This window comes from Pleurodeles waltl, chromosome 5, assembly GCF_031143425.1.
Source record: "Pleurodeles waltl isolate 20211129_DDA chromosome 5, aPleWal1.hap1.20221129, whole genome shotgun sequence".
Lineage (NCBI taxonomy): Eukaryota > Metazoa > Chordata > Amphibia > Caudata > Salamandridae > Pleurodeles > Pleurodeles waltl.
Window position 1 is genome coordinate 514,659,178 of NC_090444.1, and position 23,787 is coordinate 514,682,964.

The 23,787-nt window shown below is 43.5% G+C and overlaps 1 protein-coding gene across 1 annotated transcript in view; it reads right to left on the reverse strand.

Annotated features, from left to right (window-relative positions):
• The window catches only part of ECT2L (epithelial cell transforming 2 like), a 502,849-nt gene that overhangs the window by 99,256 nt on the left and 379,806 nt on the right, over positions 1-23,787 (reverse strand). The window contains exons 17-18 of the mRNA XM_069234316.1: positions 17,233-17,380; positions 7,263-7,336 (exon numbers count right to left, since the gene is read on the reverse strand). Coding sequence (XP_069090417.1) covers positions 7,263-7,336; positions 17,233-17,380 — 222 coding nt within the window. The remainder of the gene's footprint in view (positions 1-7,262; positions 7,337-17,232; positions 17,381-23,787) is intronic.

Sequence of the window (23,787 nt, forward strand, 5' to 3'; positions counted from 1 at the left end):
AAAGCTGCTACTTAAAGCAGCACCTTGGTTGCTTAAGCAATGGGACCGCGGGGGAAGCCTTGAGTCTTCCCCTGCGGTCCCAGATAGCCGGCAAAGGGCTTGTTATAACATTTAAAAAATATTTTAAAATAACATGTAGGGATCAAGGGGCCCTCAAGGGCTCCCTGGCTGTCCCAACTATCCCATAAAGGACTAAAAAAAAACTATTTCGAAAAAAAAAGAAAAGAAACGAATAGCTCAGAGTGAAGGAAACAGTCCAGTCGGACTTGTTTCCCTCATGTTTTTTCAACTACAAATGTTAAATGGTCATACTTAAATATAATGTTACTGTTCTTAAATGACAAATAATTGTTTTTTAATTTGTGGTGAAATATCTAATTCTAAATATATCATCCATCAAAGCCTAAAAAACTCCCTGTCACTCGGTATCTCTCTCTTTTAATCTCTTTCTCCCACTCACACACCCACTCACAGACTCACTTCAACACTCACGCACCCACTCACAGACCCACCTAGACCCTTGTGCACCCACTCACAGCCCCACTCACACCCTCACGCACCCACTCACAGACCCAGACACTCACGCACCCACTCACAGACCCTCTCACACACCCACTCACAGTCCCGCTAACATCTTCATGCACCAACTCACAGACCCACTGACACTAAGGCACCCACTAAGACATTGATGCACGCACTCTCAGATCAAGACAGAGACTCTCTCAGCCACTCTCTCCCCCAGATCTACCCTCTTACACCTATTCCCACACCCAGAGAGATGGACTGTGGCCAACTCCTGCCACGCACAGCCAAAGAGCAGAGTCCAAAGTAGGATTGGGTGGTTGGCCGCAGGGACTGGCTGCAGGCCAGGCCTTGCAGGCAAGTCCTGCAAGGGGTTGGGCGCTTATAGGGGGTTGGCCGCAGGGCCTGGTAAGGCGGTGGTTGGATTAACGTGTAGAAATGAAAATTACTATACGTTAAAAAAAACTTCGAATTCACTGAAAAAAACAAAGGTTATAGGGACGCTATAGTTAGGAAATATATAAATATATATATATAAAAAGTCACACTTTCCTCATATTTCTGTGCAGAAAAGTTGAGGGATCACCACATCAGCACAAATGTCCTACCACCCAGCATTTGGACCCACTTTGTTTCCCCCTCACTTTCTCATTTTTAGGCTGACTTTGCTTTGGGCACCCACAAGTGAGGTATCATTTTTATCAGCAGACCGAGGGGAATGCTGGGTGGTAGGAAATTTGTGCCTCTGCAGTGATCCTACAACTTTGCCACACAGAAATGTGAGGAAAATGTAACTTTTTAGCTAAATTTGACGCTTGCAGGAGATTCTGGGTAAGAAAACGCTGGGGATCCATACAAGACACATTTCCAGGCAAGTGCCAGTCCACGCACACCACCAGCCAAGCACAGGCCCACACACACCACCAGCAAAAGTGCAAGTACACGCACAGTCAGCCAAACGCCAGTACACACACACAGAAACTTTCCCTGGTATCTAGTGGTTTTCTGCTCCTCTTTGAAACAGATGAGCCTAAAAATATTGCTGATTTGCCCCAAGGGGGACAGAAATGGGCAAAATGTGCACCCCAAAAAAAAAAAAAAAAAAAGAGGTGCGACCCTTGCCTAGGGGGCTGCTCTCTGACATGCCCATAAACATATCTTTGGTGCCTAGTGGGCTTTCTGTCCCCCCCGGGGTGGGGCAGATTGGGTTTAGTAACCACCATCTGCCCTCCGGGCTAAGAGAGACTGTGGCCATGTTTTTGGGGAGGTGGCTCCAGCATGCCCATTTTGGGCAGCCCCTACCGCTGCACATAGAAAAAAATAGTCCCTGGAGCCTAGTGGGCTTTCTGCACCCGCACCCCCTAGGAGGGCAGATCGGGGGCTGTTGCCAATATCTGCCCCCTGGTGGGTTGGAGGGGGACAGAAAAACTATGGCCATTTGGGGGGGTAAAGGGGAGGGGGGGCAGTGAAGGCATTAGCATGCCCATTCTGAGCAGCCCCATCCCTATTCTGATGAAGAAAAATACTCCCTGGTGCCTAGTGGGCTTTCTGCCCATCAGGGGAGCTGGGGGGGCAGATCAGGGGCTATTGCCCCTGTCTGCCCGGGGTGGGGGCAGAAAGACTGCTGATTTTTTGTGGGGGGCATTGCCAAGCCCCATTCTGGGCTGCCCCTGCCCTACTCTGGCTAAAGAAAATACTCTCTGGTGCCAAGTTGGCTTTCCGCCCCCTCCCGAGGGGAGCAGATCTAGGGCTATTTTCCCACATCGGGGGGGGGGGCTTGGGGGCAAAAAGTCTGTGCTGATTTTTGGGGAAGGATGGGGGCATTGTTAAGCCCATTCTGGACAGCCACCACCCCCTACTCTGGATAAATAAAATACTCCCTGGGGCGTAGTGGGCTTTATGCCACCCTGGGGGGGGGGGGGGGGCGGGCGCAGATCAGTGCTATGGCTCCCATCTGCCTCCCAAGAAAGGAAGAAGGTGTGTGCCCATTTTTGTGGGGGTAGAAGCATTGACATGCTGATAGTTTGCCGATAGTTTGCACCCGTCCTCTTTTCTGGAAAAAAATGTTTTACCTGGTGCTTAGTGTGCTTTCTGCCCTCCCGGGGAGCAGAAAGACTGTGCCTATTTTCTTTTGGGGGAGGGCATTGAAAGCCCATAGTGGCCAGCCCCTACCCCTTTTCTAAAAATTATATGTGTATTCCCTGGACATTCCCTCGGCACCCAGGACATATTGTTAGGGATTAAGGGCAACGAGTTTTCATGTTTATTTTGTCCCTGAGACAAGTAGGCCCAACCCCCTGCAGCACAAACCCTTTACAGTATCACATTATGGATCAGGGAAGGGCATTATCTGTAGTTAAGGTAACTTTTGTGTCCATATTTTAATGCTGGTTGAACTTGTATGTGTGGTTTAATTAATGCAAAGTCTCTATTATCAGGGTGAGCACTCTAAAGAAATGTAAGCTCGGACTCCACTACTGACAGTGGTGGGAGGATAAAAATGTGTACACACATTTGCAAAGGTTAGCAATAGGAGGTTATTCATAATGCTCCCAGAATGCTCTCTGGTTTGATGCATATATTTGCGGAAGCTAGAAAGAAACATTTTGCGATTCTCTGCTTTCAGAATAAAATGTTCACCCAAAAATGCAAGTAGGGAAAAATATTTTTGCTAAAATACTGTGAAATGTAGGTACTGTTTCTTTATAGCATCATTCAGTAAAATGTGTTGAGGCATGCTAGTATTTCCCCAAAAAAATCATAATGGAAAAATCAGTGTAACAAGAGTATGGGGAAAACATGAAAACAAACAAACAGTGGCAAAGTCAATAGGTGTGACATTGATGGTCAGTGATTTGGTTTTGTCAATGCATGTCTTGTTTGGACATGGTTTTGATAAAAATGTATTGTTGTGGGAGCTGCTGGACCCTCACCATCATAACAAACATTGGCAGAAACAAAAATATTTTGGTCTCAAAAAGCACACCTTGCCTCTGTAGTTCAGGACACTGAACTGTATTTCAGAAAGAGCAAATATGCATGTGTGGATTTTCTGATACGGAAATCTGTTGAGCAGTAACAAGTTCACTTTCCCTTCAACCACATTTTCCCAACCCTGGAGGAAGTTTTACTTTTGCCCTTATCAGGAGTACATATCCATCCTTTCTCTGTATGGGGGAAAGATTAGAAAGAGATGGTGAAAACCTCTAAAACAATCAAGTTAGTAGGTTTGCACGGGCTCAAAAGGGCATTTCAATCCTAGAACTATTGCTTACTACTACCTCCAGCCTCAGAATGTAGATCTGCTGTAGATCTGCTGGAAGATGATAAAATAAGGACATTTCTAGTAGTCAAGCTCTACTATAGTATGAGCCCTGGCATAATCAGAGACTATTATCAGAGATTGCTGCCATAATTTGCCTCCACACTATATGGCACCAAAGGGACAAGTGGATTTTTTTTACAGGACAAGTAGATTTATGAAGCAAGATAGTAATTGTGGTGTGTTAAGTGATATGTTCAGTGAGGCTGTCATCAAATCCTTTAGTGACTACAAAAGAGTCTTCCATCTAGATGGAAAGGAGAGATTCCACTATAATCAGATCTGGCACTGGGTCTTACAGCCCCCAGTTAAGAAGACGAACATTAGGGAATTATCACCCACAGTGAACTTTGTTCATAGAGTCCCGGGAGCCAAGGGAAGTATAACTATCAGTCACTATTAAACACAACACTGGAGACGAACCACCTCAATAAAGACCAATGGGACTTAATAGTGGGCACAGAACTTATAGAGATACAGTAGGCACAAATCTGGAGAAACCTCAACAGGGCCATACAAAGCATTCTAGGAATGGAGGCACATTATAAACTTATTTTTGATTGGTATATGTCCCTCACTAAATTATATACATTTTATTTTACAGCTGGCCCACTCTGCTGGAGTGGCTGTGGCCTAATGTGCGGGCTGGCACCTTCTTGGTGGGAGTACCCCAAGTTTCAACTCTTTAGGGGAGAAGTTTTCTCAAGTATGAGGAAAATACTGGGCTACTCGCTCCCAGTTTTTCATGTTTTTAGTCTCGGGAGCACAGATTACAGACATGCATTACCAATCTAAAATCTTATTATGGAATTATTAAGAGTAGCAGAAACTACTGTGGTAGCATTTTGGAGGAGGGAGCCTCCAGATATTGCCATTGGTGGTCAAGACTTTGAAATATTATAGCCATGTAAAAAACAGGCTTGTATAATATCCGAAGAGGGCAAAGACTTGGGGCCTCATCTACGAGGCCCATCGTGCAGCAAGTGCCTTGCTGCACCGCCCTGCGCCACTGGGAAAGGGCATAAATGTGCCACATCTTCAAGATACAGCACATTTCTGTCCCCTCACCTGCACTGGTGCACAAATTTCTGCCATGCGCTAACACAGCCACCCTTGCACCATAGTGCAAGGGTGCCTGTGTTGTGGGGATGATTTGATTTGTTTTGTGTAGGAAGGGACACCTTCCTGCACAAAAACAATCAGAAGAGGTGTTTCCTCTTTCTATGTGTTCTGTAGAATGCAGCACACAAGGAAAGAGAAACAAACGGGGAGAAAAATATATTTTTCCCAGTTGCGTCACGCTTACGCCACTCCTGAGGCGGCGTAGGAATCTGATGCATTTCCAGACTTGTAAATCTGGGAATGCGTCACATTTCTTTGAGTTCAATGCCTTACGTGGCCTTGTAAATATGAGCTGGCACACTGCGCCACCAGAGTGTAAAAAAAAATTGACGCTCCAGTGGTGCAGTGTGCCATTAGGGCTTCGTAAATTAAGCCCTTTGAGTCAGTCTGGGATATTCTAACCGGCATCTCAACTGCAGGGGACGGAGGGGTACAGCTAAAGAGCTCATGAGATCACGAGATGCACAACTATTATAATGGAATTTCAAGAGATGCACCAGAAACGAGCATGTATTAATACTGTGATACCAGCTGGAGTGCCCAAAGCCAAAGACCTCAAATTTAACAAAAACCTTTTGGTTAAAAAAAGTGATAGCCAGACTGCAAGCATAACTGGCAAGAATCATAATTGTGCAAAGCAAAAACGGCCACCAGCTGAAAGGTCAAATGGAATTAAAACAACCAAGGACAGTGAACATGGTTTTATCAGAGTTTAGGTTGAGAATATAGGGCATGCATTCTGATACTTTCCTAGGAAGGTTTGTAAAACTTCTTGCAACTTGTGAATGTCTGAAGAAAGCTGAGTTTAAGAAACCGATTGTATGTTAGATGTGTAGGTGAAAAAGCCAGAATATTATTTTTATGAGGCAGACAAGGAAGATGATACACAGGGTTAAGCAATGTATACCTGAGAGGGGCCCTGGTGTATGCCTCAAAAATAAGGTGGTAAGCATGTCTAAAAGTGGAAAGATGCATAGCTTTTTCATGGTCTGCAATAAAAGACGCGAACCAGTGAAGGGCAGTGTCACTAACCATCTTTTACCACAAAGGAGCTACGAGGATGAGATGGGTGGCTCTGCCAAATGCAGTGGAGAGATCCAGGAGGACACATGCATGACTTAGTTGGAAACCAGAGTGAGCAGAATCGAAGTATGGGTTATTTAAAAAAAAAAAAAAAATTAAGGAAAACGAGTTGGGTGTACATGTTGACCAAAGATTCAATAATTCTGGCCATAAATGGATATCCCAATGTCCATTATTTTCGGTAAATATTAAGGTCTGCAATGTGCTTCTTCAATAAGACTGAAGCCTTTGCTTTTTTCCACATTTATTTGCTGCTTTGTCCGCATCTATGATAAGAGACCTCAGCAACAGATGCAAAAGCCTCTTTAGTGGCACTGAGAGCGTGTAATAAGTGTTCAGGCTGAAAAGAGCTTATACAAGTTACGTGCCTTTAGAATAGGTGTCATTGTCAATAGTGCTGAAGCTGGTTCGCAAGCACCATTTGGTCTGTTTGTAAACACACGTTCAGTTTATCAGTATACCAGGGCAGTGCTGGGTGTGTCCTGGGAGTGGTCAAAAGCTGAGTCGATCCAATCGGTAAAAGAATTGCGTAGCACATAGGTGTCAAATACTATCGGGAGGCGTTTAGGCAGGGCTTGGGTAAAATTGTTAATGTTAACTGATACCAAATGTCTTTTGAAGCGGGCAAAGGAACAGGCAAAGGAGCCTTTGGCTTCTGTATAAATTCTAATAAAATTAGAAATCAATCAGATCATAATAGAAAGGAGTAACAGAGTGAGCTTTTAAGATGTTAATCTCTGCGTAGATGTGGTCACGCGTACAAAGCACCATGTGTATGGTGGCGACTACATGCTGATCAAGAAAGGCACATACGTGTAGAAAATCTGAGGCATCCAAAGAGTTAGTAGGCTCTGCCCTTATATTAAAATTACCAAACAAATTAAAGGTAGAACCTTTTAAAATATAGGGGTTAAATATCGGTGTTTCCCTGTGATAAGAATTCAGAGCTACAAGAATAAAGGCAGCCACCATGTCTGTGCTGCTTACACATGTAAGGGAAAAGATTTGCAAACATGTGGATCAGCAAGAAACAGGCATGATCTGATACTCTACATTAGTAGTAATAAAATAAATGAAGCATACATTTTTTTCTTAAATTTAGAGTAATTATTTTATATCAGTTTTTCGGGGCATGACATAAATTATCTCACAATAAGAAATCATAAAGTTGTTGTAGCACTGAAATCACATTTGCAACACGTTCGACACTTACCTCATCATTTTAGTTGCAACTGTTTTATCATGTCTTTTCAAAAAAGCCCGGAAAGGGGACATTGTTTCTCTGCACTGAAAAGAAAAAGTCTGGGAGTAAACCAAAATACAACCACACAATTTACAAAACAATCAACCTTTGGTTCTTATTTCAAATGAATAATGTGATCAGATGAACTTTGTTGTTGCATTAACATAGGTTTCAAACTCATTGTCATTTTGTCTTTTCAAATGGATCATTTTAGGAAACTAGAGTGCATTTCTTAGGTTTTCATATCCAAAATATGATTATATCTAAAATTTGATTTTTCTTGCCGTAGATTTTTGGAACATAATGGTTCTACAAACATTCTGCCAGTGGCGTTCATACTTTGTACAACAGCTAAACATCATCAACAAGTCAGAATTTAATAATAATCAATCCAATTCTGGCTTTTACATTGAAAAGGCAGCAGTGAACACATTGGTGCTCCTATACATATGTTCTGAAATATTTGCTATTCAATAGTCCTGTAGCCAATGTTCTTATACAGGGATATTGGATATTAGAATAATTTCTGTAACTTCTTCAACAAAAGGACATCGGAAAGAATCACAAGTTTAACTTATGTTTCACAATCAGGAGAGGACATAGTTATCTAATATTTCCGATTTTTTTCATTTTTAACTTCATAATTAGTATGATTTTTCCTTCATGGAAAAACGTGCCACAACACATAATAGTAGTGGAAGCCAGGTATTTCAAGAAAAAAACTGGGTTGTGACTTGATGAACTTCACAAATACAGGAAACAGGTTGAGCGTCCGTCTTTTATGAGACTGCAATACACCTCAACCGAAAAAAAACAACACGGACTGGAACACATAAACTATTAGCTGCTTTATACGTAATCATCCAAGACGACTAAGCCATATTGTTACAAGTTGATTAAATTTTCAGACTATTGACACCTAATTTAAGAAATTGTTTGAAATTTCACAGGGCTGTAAACTAAACTTGGAATTGAGTATGTTGGAATCAGAGAAGTTCCGTACTGCAAAAATGATAGTTTAAAAATAAAGGTCTGGCCATGTCAATGTGTGCAAACTATGCAGAAATGGCTCAACCAAGGTACACCAAACTGAGAAATTCTCAAGTCTGAACTAAAAACAGATCCAGTTAAGGAAACTGTACGTTTTTGGTTGAACAGACAAAGTGAGAAACCTGATTAAATCTGGTGTAAATTTCTAAAGGTATGAGTCTACGCTACAGCTGTATTTTGGGCCCGGCGAAATACTAAATCAAAGTTCTGTGAAGTTCTTCTGTTTTGTGCTTTTACACAAGATATGTTAACAAAAGTACAAGAAAACTAAGTCAAGGTCTGTGTTTCAATAATAATAAAAAAAAAAAAAATACCACTTGTAATCTTAGATTTAGGGGGTCATTCTGACCCAACGACCGCGGGAGCACCGCCAACAGGCTGGCGGTGCTCCCATGGGCATTCTGACCGCGGCGGTACAGCAGCGGTCAGAAACGGAAAACCAGCGGTGTACCGCCGGTTTCCCGCTGCCCTGGGGAATCCTCCATGGCGGCGCAGCTTGCTGCGCCGCCATGGGGATTCCGACCCCCATACCGCCATCCTGTTCCTGGTGGTTTTGGCCGCCGGGAAGAGAATGGCGGTATGGGGTGTCGTGGGGCCCCTGGGGGCCCCTGCAGTGCCCATGCCAATGGCATGGGCACTGCAGGGGCCCCCGTAACAGGGCTCCACAAAGATTTTCAGTGTCTGCCATGCAGACACTGAAAATCGCGATAGGTGCAACTGCACCCGTCGCACCCCTTCCACTCCGCCGGCTCCATTCGGAGCCGGCATCCTCGTGGAAGGGTGTTTCCCGCTGGGCTGGCGGGCGGCCTTCTGGCGGTCGCCCGCCAGCCCAGCGGGAAACCCAGAATACCCGCGGCGGTCTTTTGACCGCGCAGCGGTATTCTGGCGGGCCCCGCCAGGCCGGCGGCGTCGGAATGAGGCCCTTAGTCCTGCATCAGATCATGACCAAATCAGCCTATGTTACTCTATCGTAAAGTTTATAAAGGGTAGACAATACTTTATAGGGTATGCAGTAGCAGCATAATCTCCTATTTCTTTACTATCAGGCTACTCTCTTCAACCAAGATACTTATCACCAAGACCGAAAGAAGAAGAATTGACCTGGATGGCTGAAAAAGATACAATATTTTAACGACTAAAATGAGCTTTAAAATACACTTTCTCCCAGAGAGTAAACATGAGTAGTCGATTTATCTCTCAACCCTCTTGTCAAGATGATCAGGCTAAGGGAGGATGTTATCTCCATGGATGCAGAAAATGCCTCTCTGCATGTAGAAAATGTACTTCTGGATTCACTATGCCACCACAAAACCAAAAACCCTCAAGACATAAACTAAAACGAAGCACAATATTAAATAAAGTAACTCATGCCTTCAATACGAACAGTGTTCAATATTAAAGATTATCTTCAATCCCAAATGCTGACCAACTGTTTTTACGTCTGTCATTACTTAGCACAGATGACAGTGGGTTTACAACTTTTGAAGCTATTGATTGCCACTAGCAGTTACAGCAGCAGCGGCTCCTCCTCAGCTATGGCGGAGGAGCGTCACCCCCCCCCGCAGCAGCAGCTGCAAATCTTTTACTAAAAAATGATAATTAACTGTGTTTATTATAGTTTTGTAGTAGAAGGGGTGGGGCATTGAGGATGACAGCCATGGAGGGGAGTGCACAGAGCATGTATGTTTTGTCGTCTGTCTCAAGCAGCTTGAGGCCGAGGACCTAGGCCGCTCTTCACACCACCGTAGCCACGGTAAGGGGAGAAAGCTGGCCAATGTCAGGGGAAGTGTCCAGGCCACTTGCATCACTGAGGTCCGTACGCCAGTCTAAGGGGTCCTGTAGCTGGTACTCTAAATGGACCAGCAACCCCTTCCATTCCTCACTGTACCCCAACCCATAAGCATAAGGGTCAGGACCAGACATAGGGGGCAAGGTCCCTGTCAAATTCAGAATTGGCATCGCCAGTGTTGCTCCGTGTCAGAGTCGGCAATGTGGATGGGGTCGATGCCACCTAGGGGCACGGGTGGCGTCAGGTGAGTCAACATCAGAACCAGCATCTAGGATGCTAAGGTGGTACGACAGACGCCAGTTAGGATCCAGGAACGGATCGATGGGTACCCCCTGGAGCCAGAACCACTGGCGTGCAATCTGAGGGGGCCCCTTCTGACCCCAAGGGACCCGCAGATGCTCCAGCAGAGTGGGACTGCCTCATAAAACCGTCTGAGTTGGGCAAGGGTCACTCTGGCTCCCGGAAACTTGAGGAGGCGACCCAGAAGCAGGCTCGGGATGGAGGCCTATTCCCTCGTCTCATCGGCCAATGGACAGGGTGAAGTCAAAGAACGCTTGTTCTTCTTTGACTTCTTCTTGTGCCTCGACTTACCTGAGCATCCAGAGGACTTGGAGTGGGACAAGAAAGAAGGAGGGCTCCGCGACTGTTCTCAGGACCTTCCTCTCGACCGAGATCGGGTACGATGCAGAGCAGAGCGCGGGCCGCAAGGAGCTTTAGGGACCACTCCTTCAAAGCTTTTGGATTAATGGCCTGGCAATCGGAGCACGTCTTCGGGTTGTGCTCCAGACACCGCAGGCACACGAGGTGCAGATTGTCACAGTCATTACACCAGGAGTGTTGACACTCAAAAACCTTCAACAAAAAGCCTAAAAGATCAGTCAAAAAACAGCTGAGGGGTAGCTCTTCTTCAGGTCAGCGCTGGGTTGGCATGGAAAGAAAAGAACTGACATCAGCATGCCGGGTAGGCACCTATATAGGACCCACAACGTCATATCTGACGCGCAAGTCTTGTTCCTGCCTTTAGGCTGACTCTTGTCTAACTCTCCAGAGGTTTTTTCTATCCCAAAAAGTTTTTTCCACTGGAGACTAGGAGTTTTTCTAGTCACCTTCTTTTCCAGTATCTTAATCTGGCCCCTCATATGTATAGGGTGCACTGCCCCTGTCTGCACCATGTCAAATCTTTAACTGGGTGCTGGGTGCGAACCGGGTTAGTGAAGCCTATTACAGTTAATGGGCTGATCCGAGTGCAGCCATAAAAGTGCACCTGCGTGGGGGGCGCACTTTAATGAAAGGTAGATCAGCAGGGTGAAACATCATTCTGCAGATGGCAACGGGTCTGCTCTTCAAACAAGGACAGATACCTCCTAAGTGCAGTAAATGACTGCACCTGCCTGCACGGGGAAGACTGTAGGGGGTCCACAGGACCCAGTTTCCCACCTTCTAGGAAGTGCACTGTCTTTGTGGCAGTCAGCTCTTTTGCGTCTGCACCCGTAACTATAATGTGACATGGGCACAGAGGCAAAGTGTATCTTCATTTGCATGGGGCCACCACCTTGAGATTGCACTGGTGCGACCTATTTCACAGAAGGGGATGTGCACACGTCTGAAGGGGCGCAGGAAGAGGGCACTCCTGGCCATTGCACCCCAAGAGCTTTTGTGTAATACAAGCTCTGGGGTCAAGTGTGAATAAAGATAGCTGTAGGTCCTTTCTTCAAAGAGAACAATTTTTGCATGATCTCTAAAACCTGTGTCTGACACCAAAACCACGAAAAACAAGTTTTAAAGAGAAATGAAGAACAGGATTTTTAAACAAACCTTCACCAGCGTACAAGTCATTTAGTCATGGGGTTTGCAAGCAGCTTTTGTCAAAAAATCTTAGTGCTCTTTTATCAACCTCAGTTGCTAGTGAACTAAATTCCTTGAGAAATATGGGTGCATTTTTACTGTAAATATAAATCTAGTCTCCTAACGAGGTATAATACTGGATTTCACATAAAGCACTCATATCTGTGATTCGCTCTGAACTTTTACTACTGCTGTTACTTCATATACTTTATTCCTTATAATACTTTTCTTTTGAGAGTTAGATATTACTATTTTAAAACTGCATTCTAATCAGAATGGGGTGTCTGATGCATACCAACTGGAGGTAAGCCATCTTTTATGCCCTATCACTTCAATTTCAGACTGATGTTAGTGGTGACTGACTTTGGAAGTGCCCTGGGCCAAGTGCCAGTTCTCTGTCATCCAAAAGGTACATGTTAATTGGTATAATTCTAATTGGCAAATACAACCTACCTGTAAGTCTCTAGCATATGGTAGGGCATGTAGGTTTTGGTTAAAAAGCAGGGACAATGTAAGATATGTTTTATACGCCCTGGTAAAGAAAACCAGTCCAAAGTTGGTGTTCCTACTGTAGAGCTTCTAGCTCCATAACCTAACATGGGAAGACTTGATCAAACTTATTAAAGTCTAACTTTGGTTGGAGCTAGCTAGACCTCTCATTCAAACTATCAAATTACAGTAAACCCAACAATTTGCCATGGTCTGATTTAACATAAATATTACAGGAAAGTAGTTTTAGAACTTACAATCCTGAAGTCACCTAAAGCAGTTCTATAGCAGCCTCTTCTGATTGGTCAGCCTTCAACAGCCTATGCCAAGCTGCTCCCTAAGTAGGTGTGAAGAGGCCTGGGGTCGCAATAATACAGCCATGTAGTAGGAGAAGATCTTCTTCCTGGAGAAGCCGGGAAGAGAAAGAGGGCTGGGTAGGTAAGCTGGACTTCTAAGGCAGGAGCCTTTGCAGAAAACAGATGCCACAGGACCCAGACCACCCCCACGTCCATCAATGAAAGATTTTCTCCATTTTGATTTTTGGGAAAATAGTACATTCTGGGTCACAAATATGCCACACTTTGCAGGAAGTGGTTATAGCAAAGTGAGGTAACAGTGTCCCTCTTGGTTAAGGTGTCCCCCTCTCGCCAGCCCAGAATGGAGGATAAATATTGAAGAGCTGCAGGAGCTCCTCAGATCACTGTCTGTAAAAGAAGAAGAAAAGGACTGCCCTGCTGGACCCCCGCACTGCACCAAAGAAAGGACTCCATTCAGAAAGACTGCACCTGCTGCACTTATTAGGCTACACAAAGAAAGGACTGTGCCTGACTTCAACAAAGGAATGGAGTAGACAACCTGATCAACAACAGGTACAAAAGACTAAGAAGTCCCCTGCAAGGCCACGAGAGAACACCCCAGCTGACCAGTGTAAGTGGTCTTGTCCTGGACTGTGCAAGTGCACTGTGGGAGATTCAGCCCAAGCTCCCGAGAGGCTAACCATTTCTTCTTAACCCTTGGCCAGTGCTAGAGGACATTTATCTCCCCCAAAGGAACCAACAACCAGATGGCAGCCTCATCAGAACCAATGCAAAGCCTTGCCGCTCAGCTTGAACAGAATCAACACAAATAGGCTCAAAGCCTTGCCGCACAACTCAACAGAACCGTCGCAAGTCAAAGTGAAGCCTCGCAGCAAAGCTTCATCGGAACAGACCCAACGCAGGACCTCACAGCGTAGGCCTCACTGCTCCTCAGAACTGACGCTGGACACAAAGGGGGTCATTCTGACCCGAGCACGGAAGCACCGCCAACAGGCTGGCAGTGCTTCCTTTGCTATTCTGACCGCCGGATTTCCCCCGGCTGGGAGAATCCTCCATGGCGGCGCTGCTTGCCACTGGCATGGGGCAGTGCAGGGGCCCCCTAACAGGGCCCCCTAACAGGGCCCCAGCAGGATTTTCACTGTCTGCTTTGCAGACAGTGAAAATGGCGACGGGTGCAACTGCACCCGTCGCACCCCTGCAACACCGCCGGCTCCATTCGGAGCCGGCTTCAATGTTGCAGGGCCTTTCCCGCTGGGCCGGCGGGCGCTCTTTTGGCGGTCGCCCGCCGGCCCAGCGGGAGAGTCGAAATGGCCCCCGCGGTCTTTTGACCGCGGAGCGGTCTTTCGACGGGGGAAGTTTGGCAACTCAGAATGACCCCCAAAGTCTTGCAAAACAACATCAAACAGACTGCACAGAAAAGACATAAGGTACAATACTCAGCGGGCCTAGCGTTGTCCTATGTCCAGCCTGTGCTCCATCACAGTCGGCCTGAACTTGTGACTTTGTCCTGGTGCAATGCGACCTGATACCCTCAGTCGGCAGTTTCTGCCTTTTGCCGCTTTTTTTAACTTAAATCTTTAGAAATTCATATTTCCAGTTCCTTACATTGGAATGTTGTTTTGGTGTTATTTTAAAGATGAAAATATTTCCTATTCTTGTAAATTGGTGTTACATTTTTATTATGTTGTGTCTTTTATTTATTTACTGTACCAGTTGCAATAAATGCGTAATCCATAACTGTCTTCAAAGTTAAGCCTGACTGCTCATTTGCTAAGCTACCAAGGATTGAGCAAGAATTAATTTACTGAGACTTGGCTGGACCTATTTCTTACACTAATCATTAGGATGACCAGGGAAATAGGAGTGTATCATACATGGGATTCTGTAAACCCTGTATATACGCCAGTCTCAAAGTTCTTTATAATCGGCGATTTGTGATACACCCAATTGTCGACTATAAAGAAAAGACATCAGAACTTGTCTATTATAAGTCATTACAGTTGAGTTCTGATGCCAAAGAGCCAGGAACTGCAGTGAAAGGCGGGTCAGGTAATGGAGCATAACTGAAACAGATGTTTAAAGCAACGGAAACAAAATGTTGCTTTTCTTTCTTCTGTTCTACTTTTCTAGCTTACAATCACAGAGAACATGCTTATTTTTTGCACTCCTTAGATAGTTAGCGAAATGCTAGCATTTTTCTGCATCTTTTCATACATTCCGAGCTACTATATGTTTTTAGTTTAATAAAAAACTGACTTGTATTGAACTATTTCTAATATTTGTTTGTAACTAATATCTAACAGGATTTTGATGTGCTTAATTTTGCACTAGAAGTTTTATTTGTATTCTTCATGTTTGCAAACATATTTGTCTTTTATGTGAAAGAGCTACGCACCAAGGCTGTAAGTGATTGTTGGTAAAGGTGATGGTGTGACCATGTATTATATGGGATAAAGTACCCCCGGCATACACAATAAAGATTTTGTCACCTTGGAATTTCATAACTTCATAAAGGAACTTCGGTCTTCTCCCTCTATATGGATATGGAACTCCTCAGTGACTTCCAATATCCTTACAATGTATAGCAGGGGTTACTTTATCCCTTATATAATTTTACTATAACAAATCAAGAATACCTCCACATAAATACTGGACATTTACTGTGCTAGTTGGAAAATCTCCAAAACACTTCCAATGAAGAAGGGTAAAGGCAAACAGGGGCTTGGCTTGCCCCCAACTTGGACCTTGAACGTTCTAGACCTATCCTGAAAATTAATGGACATGTGTAACAACGTTAAAATTCATATTTTCTTGTTGCACATGCATCAAAAATCCTGAGGCCTTCTGCAAAAGGACTGCAAATACACCACAGTATACTCTGATGCGTATTGCAAGATGTGTGACTTTTTGTGCTTCACAGATACAGTCAACCCCACATAAAGCAAACCATATTTTAATTTAAAATACTAAATTATTTTCTATCAACATAGGAAGTCAAATAAACTATTGTAAAATGTGTTTTGTTCTAATCCACCTTAATCCTACTGCTGCTTAACTGTTTTGGAAAGAGGAACAATCACCATTGATCACATGGAACAAAATGTTTGCTCTCTTGTGCATAATGTCTACTGTTTCAATCAGTGGACCTACAGGCTAGCCTTTCAACTGTATCATTAACCTTTTTTGTGGCACACATCACTGATGTCAAGTTAGGTTTTTGGAGCATGCCGAACAGTCAGCATATGGTGTGTTTATCTGGTAAAATATACAGTTTTTATTTGACAGTTCAACACCAGGTACCTATACTTATAAGCTAAATTTCTGCATAAGCCCTGTCAATAAATTCTCAAGATACATGCACTTTGCACACAGTTCTCCCCTTAATCAATAGCATTCTGATACATTTGTATACAAAATTCATTTTATCTGTGCTGCTTTTGGCATTCCCTTTCTGGTATGTGGTTCTTTTACGATCACCAGAATAGTTTAATATTGTTTGCTGTACGATTTATGAATGCTTCCTACAGTGAAATAAGAGCACCTACTCCAAAGTGTGTGTTTTGTTAGATAACCTTTCAGGAGGTTCCTCAGATCTGAGTTTTTTTAGGACTAGCAGGCATACCTTGCAGTACAATGTCATCTTTGATGGATCTTACATGGCATATAAATCCTAGAAACGGGCCACAACACAGAGCTTGTTACATTGCAGACATTCTCTATTGTCTCTCTATATAGAGATCATCTTAGTTTCCATCACGGTGGTACTTAGTCTCTGTAAATCGTCTCAGCCTTCAGAATTGAACTCAAGCCCTTTAATTCATATTTTCAGGCATTCCAATAATCCTCTGTAGCTGCAGCAGTTGCCGTTCTGAGGGCCTTCTCCTGCGTAGACCGGACATCATGACCTCACCATATTCTTCTTAGCTACTGTACTGCTTAGTTAATTAGTTAATCATTAGCAGAGCTTGAAGTCCATCTTTATTCCCATTACCCTGGTTCTTTGTTCCCACATGGCTAATGTAGTCTACCTCAGATACACCGGGTGCCACCTGATGCTCTCTTCTTACAGTAACAGCACCCTAGCTTTCAGGACTCAAGTGTACCGCTACCCTACGCTTCTCTGACAGCATGCGTCCCCACACCAATGGACCTGCTCCACTTTGTCACCAGTGCACTGCAGCCTGCACTCTCAAGCTAGCGGGCATCTTGAAACACATTTGGTACCCGCTCTTCACTACCCTTGAGAGAAACATATTTAAAAAGTGTGCTCGGACAATGTCCTACTGTTTGTTATGAATATATAACCGAAAACCTTCATAACAAATTGTTATATTGAGGTAGACTGTTATTCTATGCAATTGTTAAAGTCAGGAGAAATTTATTGAAGGCGATCCGTTTAAAATGCCACTTTGTCATCAATTGCACACCACCTTTACTTAGCTATACATACCTTATCAATAGTTTTCAAAATGACCGTATAGTTGTTGAAAAAGTTGGTATATGTTTTCAGTTGGGTGGCAAACTTTTCAAAGACATCCCCTAAGCACTGGGCTGGGCCCCATTCCTGAAGTCTTACTGTGAGTTCATCTAGAAACTGTCTGGAAAAAAGAATAAAGTGGATAGATTGAGGAGGTGATTCTGAAAAAGAGGGCTGGTGTTTTTACCAAACAAATCCTTGAGAAAGGTGAGAACCTGTAACAATAAACCACTTAAATTATGAGCTAAATAAAGAAGCAAGGAGACCCATTGTCAGGTTAACTGCAAAACGCCACGTACATTTCTCGTGTCATGTGAAAAAATATAACTAAAAACAAAATTGAAGCATTAAAAAATATCCATTACTCTTTACTGTCCGTTCCAGGGTACTTTTTAAAAGAAAACATGTACAATGCATTATAAAAGTATTCGATGTCTCTAGTCACTTAATTACACGTCATAACGTCGATGTAAAAAAGACAGATTATAGATTAGCATTTGATCAGAAGTTGATTTTTTCAGCAAATAATGCCCTCATCCCAAAATTAAAAAGTGCAGTTAAAATAAACGACAGAAATTAAAAAGACACCTATATTCTGCCAAGTCATTTTAATTCATCACATATACTTAAAAAAAACAGCTGTGTGCATTAATCTCCTTGTTATTATTAAAATATGATAACATCAGCCAAACTTTATTAATCATTATGCACTCGCCATCACTCAAAGGGTTCTCTAGACGAACCTGATCTTAGATGGCCCCACTGATAGCACCCTAGTTTAAGTTAGAGATGAGATGGCCACATCCTTCCAGGAATCCGAAGTGGGGTACTGGGCCGGCACGCGCTTCACCAGTTAACTCTTAAGGAGTCACAGCCTGCACTTTCACTGATCTTTCTTGGGAACCAAATCGGCAAATAAAACCAAAAAATGCATGTATTTGTGCCAACCCTCAAAACAGTATTTAGCCAAGGCTGCGTATATTTCAGGTTAGAGTGCCTTATGTTACAGGCATGAGAAGACTTCCCACTTAAAAACTGATTGTTAGATTAGAAACAGAAGCGATCTTTGCCTGAGATGCAAAATTAAAATCTGCGGAAGCAAAGGTAAGATATTTCATTCAACCAGAGTTCTGCCAGAGAAGCTCATTTAGCAGTTGTTACAAAGGTCGCCCTAGAGAAAAGCGTCTGTTCATCTGCATGCAGTACATCATACATAATATAAGTGATGGATGATAGTGGTTTGGCATTGGTCAGTTTCAACTGTAATATTATCAGTAGTGCTGACCGCCTAATAAATAAGGGTCTCCCATTGCTCACGCATGTACCACAAAGAAGCCCCCAGTCTCAAAAGGGGCATAAAGAATCACTGAGAGCCTTCCTCACTTAGGAAGGAAATGGAATTAAAATAAAACTCCTGAAGATCTTATGATAATGAAGGGCCATATGTACGAACACTTTTTCCCATAGACACAGAATGGGTAAAAAACCTTTGCTACATCTGGCCCGAAGTCCCTCCACGCAACAAACAGATGGCTCATCACATAGGCAAAATACTATACCAACACCATAAATGACGCCACCAACAGAAGCAGAACGTTTTTCAAAACAACCAAGCACTGCATCAACCCCCTGCCAGAACCACCTATTCCTCACTTCACAGTAAAACGAATTGGCATGAATCTCTTTTTCAGTGAAAAAAATAGAAAGAAGATCTGACAGCATATGAACAATACCAAGCCTGCTACATATTTTACAACAATCCCTTTCAATATAAAATCTGGCAATGGTCATCCTTTGAAGCCCTGTCTCTTGCACATCTCTGAGATGCTCAACTTCCTCAAAGCCACTTCTTATGAAGCTGATGTCATACTCTCATCCTTCATCAAAGCTCTTTCTGAGGAAGCTCTCTCACTTCTACTTACTACTGTCAATGCCTCCTTCACTCAAGTCATCTTTCTAGAAATTATCAACACAGACCAGATCAATCACTCCTAAAGAAACCTGCACTTGGCCCTGATGACCTCACGAACAGTGAATTACTTACCTGCACTTGGCCCTGATGACCTCACGAACAGTTAATTACTCGCCTACCATTAAATGGCAAGAACACTGAAAGAGCAATCTATGCTCCACTCTTAGACCATACTTATGCTAACCATCTTTTGCATGACTATCAGTCTGGCTTTCGATCATCTTGCAACATGGAGATAGCTACCTTACACATCACAGGCAATACCCCTCTTGACAACAGATGAAGATGACCCCTGACTTCAGGGTCATCTTCGTATTGCTGGACCTCTAAGCTGCATTCAACACAGTCGACCATCCCACCCTCATATGCACCATGGACTCTGGAATAAATGCACCAGCAATGTCCTTTTCTGTTCTCCTTCTCCCTTTCCAACCAACACTAGTGTGTTCACATGGACACCTCCAGGTCCCAAAAGATGCAAGGCCCCAAGGGCTCCATACCATCCCTTATCTTCAATCTCTACATGAAGCCCCCTGCATCAAGCATCAGCATTCACGAATAGAACAATGATAACAAATTTACTTTAACGTCTCATCTCCTTAGGATATTGCCTCAAAGACTGCCTTCACATCATACAGACATAGATGTCCAAGGCATACCTGAAGCTCAGCCCAACCAAAACAAAATTCCTATTATTTGCCAAGAAAAAACAAGAAACAGTACAAGCCTGGCTCAATGACATTAACCTTCATGGATTCAAACCCCAACTTTTACTGAATGACAAGTCACCCTGGACACCAAACTCACCGCCAAAGAACACACTGCCATAGAAGACAAAAATGGGCTTGTACCAGCTCTCTCTTCTATAGAAGGTGAAACTGTTTCTTTCAGAAAGTGACTTCAGAACAGCTGTTCAAAGCCTCGTACTGTTGCTTCTGGTTAGTGGGAACGAGCTGCTCAGTGGCCTCTCAGATGCTACACTGGTACCCCTTAACGGCATGCTACACACCACAGAATGTTTTGTCTGGTGCCTGAAGGAATATAATCACATTATCCCCATCCTGATGGACCCTCAATAGGTTCCCCTGTCGGTCCACACTATCTTCAAAACCAGCTGCCTCATTTAGAAAGCCATCACGAGAAGCACTCCTACTTACCTTGCATCCAAGCGCACCATCTCTGGTGGCTCTCTGCACACCCTTCCCAGACACCGTCAGACTAAGAAGTATAAAACATAAAAAACAAGACAGCAGGCATTTTACATTTGTGTACCCAGGAAATGTGACACCTTTCCAGTTCCGTTCAGCAAGGTAAGAGCTATAAAAATATCACCTAGATACATACAAACTTAGAATGAAATGGGAAACAGCAGTGCATTTCACTTGCTTATTGACCACTACCCAAAGTACTCAAGCTAGCTTTTTATGAGTACAGTCAACCAGACAAAGGAATTCTCCTACTATTTCTAACCTGGCTTCACAGAGAACGCACCAGAACACGGACTGACTATTCTCATATATTTGTATTGTTGATGATTAAATTCAAGACACTTGCAGTAGGTAAAATTGGACCATGGTGTCTTTGAAGGTTGGAGTCCCATACATGCAGAAGCACACAATATGGCATCAACAGCATAACACAGACATTGTGTGTGTGCATTTGTGAGCATTTGCTCACCTTTATAAATGGAACCTCAGTGTCTATACTGCAAGGGGTTGCCACTTGAAGAACACCCAAAAACCAGACATCTGGGGCTGGTCCGTTACAGCTGCCTCTGTGGAGCCCCTCTAATCAGTGGATTTTGCAGTGCACTTTAGGTTTAACAGAGGAGCCTGCTATAAAAGTTTGGGGAAAGAACCATGACATTTTATAAGTATACAGTATTCGTATAATAATATTCCCAATGCCACTCATCAACAGTATTCTGATCAAATTACACACTGAGCCCCTCCTCTACATTTAAAGTATTTTATTTGTACCTCATCAGTACGAACATTATCTCCCTCCTAATTCCCAATTATATAACTGCCATTGTAAGATTTAAACAACATGGCCACTTCTTTAGTTTTGTATTGTTTATCTAACACTAACTGCCCCGGACTTCTCCACGTTACAGTACAGCAGGTTGATGGATCCATGTTAAATAGATCTGACACATCACGGATTTTACCACAATGAAACACCTTTTGAATCTCTTGCCCACTGACTGCCTGCCTCAAAGCAGATGTCCTTGAGCATCAGCAAGGGTTGAAAATCCACCTATTCTGACATGCATATGGTTAGAATACCGCATGATAGTCCACTGACAATTTCTTCTCCCTAACCTTCCACTAAATTACTGCCCACTCTATGAAATAAATCTACCAGTGAGCTTACAAACTTCTTGTACAGATGTGAGTTCAGAGCTTTTGGTGTCAGTACTTTGCACATGTCAACGTGTTATACGTGGCAATTTTCCCCCTATCCACCTCCTTCCTCAGCCCGGTAGCTTACATCGCAATGCTGAAGCTTTAAGCTACTTGATGTTTCACCATCTGTTTTGCAGCAGTAGCTGATCAGCTTATGTTGCAAGTCTCTTTTTTGGGGAACACTCATCTTAGAATGTATGTAAGTAGGAAATTTACACAGCATGAACCTACCTACAAAGAAATGGAGTGTTGTAGAAGAGCATGGAATTACATGTTTCCATAAAGGGAAAGGGGTGCAAGAGCCACAACGGTTGAAGGTCTCCAACTCCTCTTAGAAGAGGAACTTTAATCTTCATCCACTTTTGGCCTCAACTGACATGTTACAGCTGCTAGGTGTTGCTTTGTCCAACATCTTATATTTAACATTGATGGTTGGGTGTTAAAAAGTTATCTGGCTTATAGCAAGCACAACAGGTCTTGAACGTAATGCAGGTGGCTGGGGAGTCAGCAGATATCACCAAGGTCAGGAGTGATGCAACACTTCCAGGGACCTTTGTCAAAGCAGGGATTGGACAGGAGGTATGCTCTTGAAGTGAGTCAGATCTGATGCAGGGATGCTGAAAAAACAGCACTGCCACTGCATAGAGGAGCTAGGACCAGAGCTTATATAACCATTCTGAAGTTCAATTCTGGTTGAAAGGCTTTCAGATTGTGGCACAGGGACAGGTAGGTTTTATTTTATGTGACAACTACTGACGCTGGCCTTTCTGTCTATGTGTAAGGCAAGGGATTTGGTTTTGTTAGCAAGTTTAGGAGTGAGGCCATCCAAATTCTTTGCCCAAGTTTCAAATCGCTGCTTTCTGTATCTCTTAATAAGTATGAAGTTGATCTTTTTAAGGGCTGGCGTTGCAGTATGCCCGACATATCTTTTCTTGAACAGTGGTGTGTTAGTGCTTTAAACATTAAATTCTATGCCCAGAGGATAACTCTAAATGTACAAAAAGGTACAAAAATCCCACAAAAGACAGATTTCATAATTAGTAACAAGAGTCACCAGGAGTGGTCCGATACAATCGTTCTGACAACAATGTAGTGAAGCTCTCTATACATGTACCCGCCCCCTCCAACACGGAGGACACTCTTGCCACCCCTATGCAAGTGGTGACTGTAACTCCAAAAAAGTCGAAGTACCTGGTTGCAACAATGTTTGCCCCTTGGTACCAGAAAACCTATTTAAGTCAAATAAAGTTATCACGATCCAGGAATGGGGTAGAAAATACACAGGAGCCAATGGTCATCTGAGGATCAAACCCTCTTTGACTTGGGATCATCCACATTGTAAGTTATAGATGCACTCTGCTCTCTCTAGTGATGGCCATAATTCAGTACTGCACCACAGGACAAAGTGGGCCTTTTCATTGTGGCACTGTGATGAAAGCCTACTATTTACATAAGAAGTTGAGCAAATCTCTCCTCCCTCAGGAGCAAGGTGACCTAGTTCCAGGCCAATTTAAAGACCTATAATTTGCACTTTGGGAGCTTCACTAAATACAGGTGATAACTGAGAGACACCGAACATGGAGTAAGTGAGCCTTACCACAGGAAAAGTGGAGGAGACCTCCTGCCATCCCCTGAGTATTTGGGACCTTATAAGTCCCCTCTAATAGCACACTCAATCACAGCTGTCTTTTAGTAAAGTTTTAGTGACACTGGAGACATAGGGCCTGATTCTAACTTTGGAGGACGGTGTTAAACCGTCCCAAAAGTGGCGGATATACCACCTACCGTATTACGAGTTCCATAGGATATAATGGACTCGTAATACGGTAGGTGGTATATCCGCCACTTTTGGGACGGTTTAACACCGTCCTCCAAAGTTAGAATCAGGCCCATAGTGTTCCCTGTTGTCAGTGATCACCAACACCTTCCAGGCAGATTTAGAATCTAAAGGAGCAGGAGTTGACATTCAACACCCTGATGTAGCCTCTGGGCTCTCAAGTGTCTTTGTACCAGTGACCAATGTCCTTGTGACAGAATGCCTCCTGGATTCCTCCAGGTTGTGCTCCAAACACCTGGGAAAGTAGTCTCCAGGACAAACAGGTCATAAGTATTTGATTCAGTAGAATACGACACTGGATCAGGAATTGC